The sequence below is a fragment of the Atta colombica genome, unplaced genomic scaffold, assembly GCF_001594045.1.
Source record: "Atta colombica isolate Treedump-2 unplaced genomic scaffold, Acol1.0 scaffold153, whole genome shotgun sequence".
Lineage (NCBI taxonomy): Eukaryota > Metazoa > Arthropoda > Insecta > Hymenoptera > Formicidae > Atta > Atta colombica.
In genome coordinates this window covers 2,640,745-2,650,288 of record NW_017259243.1, presented here as the reverse complement: position 1 = coordinate 2,650,288, position 9,544 = coordinate 2,640,745, and the positions used below count along the sequence as shown (strand labels likewise).

The 9,544-nt window shown below is 30.1% G+C and overlaps 1 protein-coding gene across 12 annotated transcripts in view; it reads left to right on the top strand.

The window, feature by feature from the left end:
* The window catches only part of LOC108685493 (TLD domain-containing protein 2), a 151,684-nt gene that overhangs the window by 132,641 nt on the left and 9,499 nt on the right, over positions 1 to 9,544 (top strand). For 10 of the 12 annotated variants that reach the window (XM_018190304.1, XM_018190314.1, XM_018190310.1 and 7 more), the window contains 2 exons: positions 251 to 479; positions 1,236 to 1,322. In XM_018190304.1, the coding sequence (XP_018045793.1) occupies positions 251 to 479; positions 1,236 to 1,322 (316 nt within the window). Of the gene's footprint in view, positions 1 to 250; positions 480 to 1,235; positions 1,323 to 4,275; positions 4,794 to 9,544 lie in introns of those variants that run through there. The other 2 variants (XM_018190306.1, XM_018190317.1) reach the window with 2 other exon arrangements.

Here is a 9,544-nt window from a genome sequence, read left to right as displayed (position 1 = left end):
AAATTTTGTACAGTATTATCATTGACATTCAAGATTGTATCATATACCAGGTTACATTTTTAACAAAATGAAATTAAGAAGCTATAGATTTTTCTATATCATTCTTAGTTAATTAATAATAAATTAATAATAAATAAATAAATTTAAAATAAATTAATAATAAATATTTAATTTGGGACGAAATTTTTTGAAATTTGCTCGACATCGCCGAACAATGTAATTGATGTATCATTTTTTTTTCTCTTTGCAGAGTGGACGATCTGTATAGGTTCATTCATGCGTGGGTGCCGAACCTATATGGCGAGCTGGATGAGAACTACTGGCGAGAACGCGGCTACATCCTGTCCGACACCGACACTGACCTGTCGCCGGAACTGTCACCCCACGAAAGCGGTGAAGGCGCGGATTCCACGGAGGAGAACAAGGCTCGCGATGGACAAGGTGACGACATCAGCGAATTGACAAGGGAGTCCTGGGAGGTGAGTACCATGACTGTCGATGTGCGACAGGATGTCGCTGAGTGTCCCGTTACACTTTTCTAATATCTAAGTACAGACTGTGTTACAAAGTTGCTTGCTACTAAAGATCGAAGAGTCTTGAAACTTTTATCCTTGATAAGTTATATATAAGAATATATAAGAATAAGAGCTTTACTTTGCCGATCAACTTTAAATTTTATTCATCATTTATAAGTCTGTCGTTATTGTCTGCAGTTATTTAAAATTTATATTTCAATAGAAATTCGAGTCTTGCATCAATGTCGTAAATATTTAATGCGGAAAATAGAGTTGACGATCACGATTCATTTAAAATTCTTGCAGAAAAATTGACTTTAGATTTGATGCGATGAAATCACTAATTTCAAATTTTACAGTATCGCATAATTTGTTGAAGAAAAAAAGAGATTACTATGTTTGATATTTCTTAAAGCGTAAAGATCTCTTTTTATGACTTTTGCAAATATTTCTAATTTCGCTGATAACCCGATCCTCGTGTCGACTGACTATCGAATAGTGCCGAATTACGTTAAATGTTCCGCGAAATCGCGTGCAATCCATTGTTATCGATAGTAACATCAAAGGCTCTATTCCGGCGTTTGTTGTCACGATTGTCATCAAACGCGTACGTCGGCTGCTGTTGATTTTCGACGCGAGGATCGCACGGAACTCGATGTATCTCAATGATGCCGGGATCGAGGATATTTGCTAAACACGGCCGATTCTATTGGCCGACAGCTGATCAAGGCCCCCTACGTAAAGCTGTACAGCATCCTGAAGACTTCGAGCACATCGGCCGATTCCGAGCAGATCCAGGATTCGGAGGTACCGATCACTCCGCCCACCTCCCCGGTGATCGATGATATCTATCATTAGGCACCCTAATTGCTCGATGTTGAACAATGCACCTTTTAGATAACACTGCCGCACCCTAGACAACCTTGTTAGTTCTCGGATGCACCTGACGTTGTCACGCGATGTTGCGGCCGTGCCTATCGTTTGATGTCCTTTTTCTTTCTTTTTTTTAGTTGATTTTTTTCAACTCGCTTTGTGCCCGCTTCGATTGTTCATGTCGGTACATTCGATTACCACGACTGAGGACCCCTGTTCTGGAATCTTTAACGATATTATTATTGAAAGATTTTTATTAGTTAGAAAGAACTTATTCTGTAACAAAAAAAATAGAGATAAAATTGTTTTAAATTTAATAATAGAAGAGCTAGAAAGATGTTATTAAGATTAGGATAATTTTATTTTTTTGTTATAGAATAAGTATATTAACAATTTTTTAATTATAATATCGCTAGGGAATATAATACAATTCTTAGTAATTTGTTAATTTTCATGATACGAGATAAAGTATGTAAAGAATTCTTTACGATCTTGTTGTTCACATTCTTGCTGTCTCATTCCCGTCCTCGCGATGATTCATAACAATAATAATGTACAGACCAATATACCAGGAACATCTTTTAGTAATAATTCGTTTGATTCGCTCTTATTGTTAGTATTTGGATCTTATTTGAGCTAGGTTTATCTTCCGATTCTTATCTCGACGAATCTCACATCATTCGCCGAAAACAGATTGCATGCACCTATTCCTCCTGGTTATAGAATATATTCTCAACTAGAATCTAGATGAATGTGCAGCATGCACTTGTTCAAACTCTCCATCTCGCGCATGTATTATGTTTTTATCGTATCTCATTATTATTATCGTCCTGTTTTCTCTTTATATATTTATATATCATAATACGTTTCAACAGTTTTCATTTACGCAGATTTCTGTCACAGATTTCTGTGAGCGATTCGAAATACAGACTTGCAGAATATACTTTCCATATTTAGTCGATTCTTATACGATGCGGCTTTATGTAAATCGGTACTGCGTCAAAGACGATAAAGATTATCGATTCCAAGGCGAAATGGTAATTGTGATAGACAGCATCGTGTTGTGTCGTGAGTGTGGATACAAAGTAGAGAAACGCAATATAGTTAGCTAGAGCATAAAAGACCGGAAAGTCTCTCTCATTCCCTTGACTGTTTATATTCTCGTAAAGAAAATATCTGACGGAGAATAAGAATATCTCTCTATCATTAAAAAGCATTTAATAACGCTTTCTTGTGGAAAGGTGGTGGACGACCAGTTTCTAATTTGTTTACGGAAGAAAGGTTTTGACGTTTACGTGCGTAATAAATGCTGCGTATACCTTGCGTGATGTAAGCATGCAATAATGTAAGCCAACTTGTGTCAAGAGTCAAACTCTATGAACTAGTCGCCGCTTGCATAATATTGATGCATTATTGATGAGAATTGACACAGTCGGTGTAAATTGACACAGATGTAATAGATAACTTTTTTCAGGAAAATAGGCACTTATCTTTTATACACTCAATTATTTGCAGAAAATCTTTTTTGTAGAAAATGTTTAATGTTAGGTTAAATTATAAACACTTTGTTTCTTAATTTTTAAATGTCTTATTTTATAAAATAATGAGAATTTATTAATATGTATAGATTAATACATTGCATTGTATTGTGAAATAAGTAATAATAATGATTTTATTGAGATAAAAACAAATTTGATAGCCGAAAGAGGCATAACAAATACTTATCGTAATCAGATATCGATTTCAAATAAAAATTGATTTAATGGTTTTTTCTGATGTAAATTCGAAGAATATTTTTTTTTATTCATACTTGTTTACTTTATTCTCTTTATATAACAAAATTACACATAAATTTATTAATAACAGAATAGTATAGGTGTAATTAAAAAATCAAATTAAAAAATTTATTGAGACTAACAATTATAATTGAGACTAACAAATATTCAATAAAGTAGCACAAAAATTGATATAATAAAATTTATAAATCTTCGAATTATTGTTCATGCAAAAGTAATTCAAATTTGTGGGAAGTCACAACAAATAATGTTACTAATTTAAAAAGATTATTATTAACAAAAGTTATAATCCACTCGTGACTAGAGTATTTTTCTGGAACATTTTTGACTGTTCAAAATAAACGATAAAATGCCAAAATTCAGGCTTTTTTTCACTTTTTTTCACTTATTTTTGGACTTATTATTTTCGATATTTATCGTAAAGCCAGACATAATTTGGCGCTTAAAAATGTGTTGACTCAGATTTCGCTTAACTCTACTTTTATCCACAAAGTAACGGTATGCCATGCGGAAAACTTTTTGAAGAAATACATTGAAAGTTATATTAATTTTATCAGCATACACTGATAGATGCTTACAAGATATATATATATATATATATAATTAAAGATCAGAACAATTACTTCCGAACTAATTAAAAGAATTACTTTCAGAAACTAAATAAAAATAAGTTTACAACTAGGTAAAGAAAAAAATAAATATAAAATGAAGGTGAATAGATCTTCACGAAATAAATACACTCAAGCAATGACTGTAAATGACTGTTGAAGAATAGTGACTAGCTTAAAAGCTATAAAATTTTTCAAGATTACGTTTTTCTACTCTACACAGAATCTTAAAAAGTTGAATTAATATAATTATGTAATTGTTTTCTTAATCTTGCCCAAATTAATATTGATTTGAGTTCATGAAAGATGGTTCTTGTTTACGATAGTATAAGGAGATTAAAGATCACGAGAAATTTTTAGAACAGTAGCACGTGCTGCGCAAATGAGGATGCGCAGTCGTGAGGAAAGCATCTGTCGAAGTATATACGTCACTCGTTTTCTACTCCCCTCCTCTCGTTCTTCACTTATATGAATGTATTAGATTTACTCCGAAAGCTCCAGTACGGCTTCAATCCTCGTAAAGTGAAGTTCTCTTACTCAATTGACTCGCCAGCATAAATAAAAAAGAAAGACTAGAAAATACAACTATTATGCATATTAAGGCCAAGTAATATTGAATATCTTAACATTGTTTTGCTTAAACTAGTTAACTCGTCAGAATATCAAATGGAAGTATTGAGCAAGGTTTCACTGTGATTTGTTAAAGAACATTACATTAGAAAAAAAATTAAATTACGTTTATTCACGATTATCGTTTTTTTTTGCTTCTTCAAAAAAAAGGAACTTGTGTTCCTCGAAAAAATACAATTAGTGTGTGAGGCATAATGTAAACGACTTTCACACGATTTTTTATTTGTGAACAAAGAAAAGAAAGATCGAAATTCGGGAAAAAAGTGAATTTTAATATTCATTGAAAATAGCGCGAGTGATTCAGGATGCCGAAATCAAAGATGCCGAATCCAATCGTCAAGATCACGAAATTCTTGAAACAGAAAACGAAGGTAAAAGTCAGAGTTGAGGCGAATGTACTCGCGTCTTTTAATCTCGCTTACTTCTCTATGCGACGCAAATGTCATCAATTGTGGAATTGTCAGGAATGTTAATTTAAAAATTTAAAATTACGTAATAAAGAGGATTTTGCTTTGGATGCTTGACTATAATGATTGTTTTAATTTTAATTTATAGATTCTTAACAAGGCTATAAAATCTCATAATTCGAGATTTAAAATTAATGACGTAAAGCATTTTTGATTACTTTTTTGAGTACAAAAACTTTAAATACATGCTTATTCATATTAAGGATACTTAACAAAATTATGATAATAATTATTTTTGTAATTATGTAATGTTGTATAATTACATGTTATATTCACTGCACTGAAAAAAAAAAGTTTCAATAGCATTATTTTAATCGAAAGTAATCTTGTTAATTTAAGAACGATATTAATAAAACAAATAAAATTTTATTTATTACAAGATTGATTTTATTAACGGTGTTATTGTAAATTAACAAAATTATTTTTAATTAAAATAATGCTATTGAAACAATATCATTTTCTTTTCATTGCATGTTATTCATTGTAAAAAAAGAATCTAATTGCATTAATTTCATTTCTTGGAAATTATAAATTAGAATTTTTTGATTGGATCTATTATAATTTTAGTTGTGATAACTAAAATTTTAGTATGATCGAAATCTTCTATTTCGTTTATTATTAATCAGAAATTTTTTTTCAATGACTATATATTTATAGTATAGTTTTGATGCAGTTTAACTTATAGTATATCTTATATAGTATATCTTACAATTAGTCGTATTATTCCTGGTCATTAATATTGCTTTTGTTTATTACGTAGCGGATACACTTACTGACTCAATATGTTAATTTATTCATCTTTAAATGGTCCACTTAAAGTCTGTCACGATGAACAATTATTTGCGTTCGACGTAATGTTTACAACGGAAACGACTTTAAAAATTCGCGCATATACACGAAAGCTATGCATTTTCTTGCGATCTATTTCGCATAATTTACACGTTAATGACTCGAGAAGAGCGGCGCTTTGCAGGATGCATATTTAACAACCAGTCTTTGATCGAGCCTAAGTTCACCTTTCACCGAACCGTTACTGCAAAATGTGCCATTTAGAACTGGTCGACTTTGAATTGTGATAATATCAATTGATTAATAATGCGTATTGTCGGTTATCATCTGCATAGCAACTTGCATTTGAAACAATAATAAAGTTTACAGTTGAAAAAGATGAAAACTTTTCGAAGGGCAATTGAGAGTCAGCACTTTCTCGAAGGAAAGGGAAAAAAGATGTTATATCTTTTTCCTCTTGAGACTCATTCAAACAATAGTTTGTTCGAGTAACTCGAGTAAGCTTTGGGTATATTTGGAATTTTATGGTGAAAACAAATTTGTAGTAAACGAATTTCAATTGGTGGATATACAGCGATATATCATAATTGGACATAGAAAGTAATGCGATTGTCAAATGTAAATAGTTAGGATTATTTTAGAAGAAAAGAAATTTTATAATAAATAAAATAAGTGACTTGTTAGCGGCTTCTGCAGATCGCATTTTTTTCATCGTAATCTTTTGTTATAAAATAAAAAAAATTGAACAGTTTACTATGGAAGTAAATTTACTTTATTCCCACGGAAATAAAATTGATCAGGTTTTCCTGATTTATGTTCCTGTATGTATAATTTTACCTTCGAAATTTTCCACCCATAGTTCGTATAATCGTAAATGACATCGTGCTTATGCTATAAAAGACAAATGAGTCTCTGAAAAAAATTTATTTCGAAACATTGATCTTGTTGCAATGATTAATAGAATAATAATAATAATAAGACTGAATGTTTTGTAATATTTATAAGAATCAATTTTTCTTTGACCCTTTTTATTTATTTTAATGAAAACGCGAAATACAGTTAGTTATAATCGTTATGAAATTCAAATATTGCAGTATCGTATTCTGTTATTATTATTATTGGTATTAAAGTAGTATGAACTTTACAGACCAGTTATTTTAATCAAGTTGTTGGTAATTTAAGTTATTTAAATACTAAATAGATTAATAAATGTCCGTTTCTCTTTCTAATAATAGAATTTTAATAATATCAACGAAGAAAAAGTGTCATTAATTGTGGATTAGTGTTCAATTCTTTGTTTCTTTTAAACAAAATAATTAAATAGGTTAATACTGATTAGGTAAAATTAGATAAAATGTATTCTTAAGATTTATAAAAATAAATTTAAAAATTTCTATTAATTAAAACGAATGCATATTTCTAAATTCGTATGTATTTGCATAATAAATACAACGCGATTTTTATTCGAGGCCATCGTGATTACGTGACGTTAATATCTTATACTTCTCTTAATTATCGTTACAAAAATAATCGTTGTAAACTGAAAATTGTCATCACATTTTTATCTATTTATTTGGAACTGATGACTCATGACCGGTGTTATCTGCATAAATAAATTTTCATGTTACAACATACTTCTCCTTTTCATGTTAATTATATGCATTTTTAGCGTGGGCTTATCGTCTGACTTATTTTTTGATTGAATTTTTACTAAGAACTGCATATCTTTTACATTTTCTTTTTATGTGAAATTTTTTACATATTTTATATATTTTATGTTAAAGAATAAAAGAGTATATATTTTATATCTTGTTCATAGAATATCAATAAATTACTTTATTAATACTTCTACTTATTTTAATTTGTTCATATGATAACATGTCATCATTTTTTTTTCAAACGATCGACGTTATTATTATATCAAATTATTATATCAAAAATAACTTGTAACTTAAATGTTCTATATTTATAGTTAAATATATTTTTAAGAAACATAAATTGTTTACCTTTTTGTAAAAATATTTTTTATTGTAAAGAAAAAAATAGCATAACGTTAAAAAAACAGATATAAACTTGCAACAAGATTTTAGGATTCTGATGTAATCATGCATTTCATTTAGAGAAATAAAATGATGTAACCTGTATAATTAGTCTCATAATAGTTATGCTGTGTTCTGTTTAGGAATGCTGCGGTATAAAAACAGCATGTTTAATATGAAGTGGTATTCGCATATGCTGATGCGCATTCAAGTCTCATTAACTTTCATATTTATTTCTCTGAGGTTATCTCGGAATTGTAAAGGAAATCAGTGAATATTTTCGCGTCGCGCCAATTGTCAATAACGATCGCAGTGACCCTTAGCAATCTTTTGGTAACTGTTTCCCGGTCTCCTTGAATGTTAACATTTGCGACTGGCTTTAATACCTTTTATGAACTTGTCGTGGTGGATGATAGTTTCTACAAATTATTTCAGAGTATGCATCACGTATCTTCAATTATTTCAAGAAATATTTATTTATTACTTCGGAACTAAAATAATTTTGTAATAGAATATTTTTTTCTTTTTTCGCTTGTATAAAAGATTTTAGTTTAAATGAATTGATGAGCCTAGATGCAATTTAAGCATTAAGATCTGTTTTAACTAAATATAGGAATTTCTCTTATTTAATTAGATTTATTCTCATTGGTCTAAATGTTAGATCTAATCGGTCTAATTGTTAGACGCAATTGTTATACTCTGCATAATCGGACAATTTAACAGATAGGTAAAAATAATAGTAATGATATACTCGCATCTAAATATATGTCTAAGTATTTTGACATATTTTTTCTGCAGACTGACGTAATACGTGACTTACGTAATATCTCACAGTCAAAATTATAAAAGCGACGTCGTCGCTTTTTGCGAAATTATATAATTTTGCTTAGTTACTTACGACATAAACGTCCTCTGTACTCACGCATTATGTCGCACAATAACACTCCTCGCGTAGCAAACTGCCAGGAAATTTCGATTAGCGGATCACGTTGTAGTCAGTTCGCAATTGAAGACAATTTATAGCTAGCTTCGCGAGCCTTATTATGCTCGTAACGGGTGATCTATATATTTTTCGAGGTTCAGTCGCTTCCGTCTTGTTTCGATCTTAATTAAAATTCAATTAAAAACAATACATGTGATTCAATCAAGTCTTTTCGCTTGCAATCTCTGAATAGAGATTACTTAATATATCTGTACGATGAGCAATGTCTTACTCGTTTTATGAACAGTTTTCACAGTTTTCACAGTTTTATTGCAATTTTAGTGTTTTACGGAGAATATTGTTTTATTTATGAAATAGATTTATACGCACTGACTATACGTATCTGAACACCCAGAGTATAAAGCTCCCGAATAAAACTTCATCAGCTTGCGTGAATTAGTGACATTTAATGTTTTTCCCATCTTTGATTAATGATGACTTGTCTTGCCTGGTACAAGACAATTTATTCATAAGATTAGCATATGTAAACGCGGACATGATCATGCTTGTATCAGAATAATCGAAATGAATACATAGTTGCTGCATTCTTGTCATTATTTTAATCTAAGATATCTAAAGATAATTTATTCTCAACTTTAGTAGCACATGTTTTTATGGAAAAATTTTTGCAAAATAAAAACATGAAAGATAAGATCGCACTATATATATTCATAGCAATCTGTTAAAGTAATATAATTTTTTCCTGAATCGCTAATCTAAGATTAACGATGTCTTAGAAATGATCAAGCACTTGCTCGAACTTATTGAAACTTTTTTATCCGTTTTGTTTAATTTAAAGGAAGTGGTGATTCTTGCTACTTTTAGTTATAACAAATATTTTTACT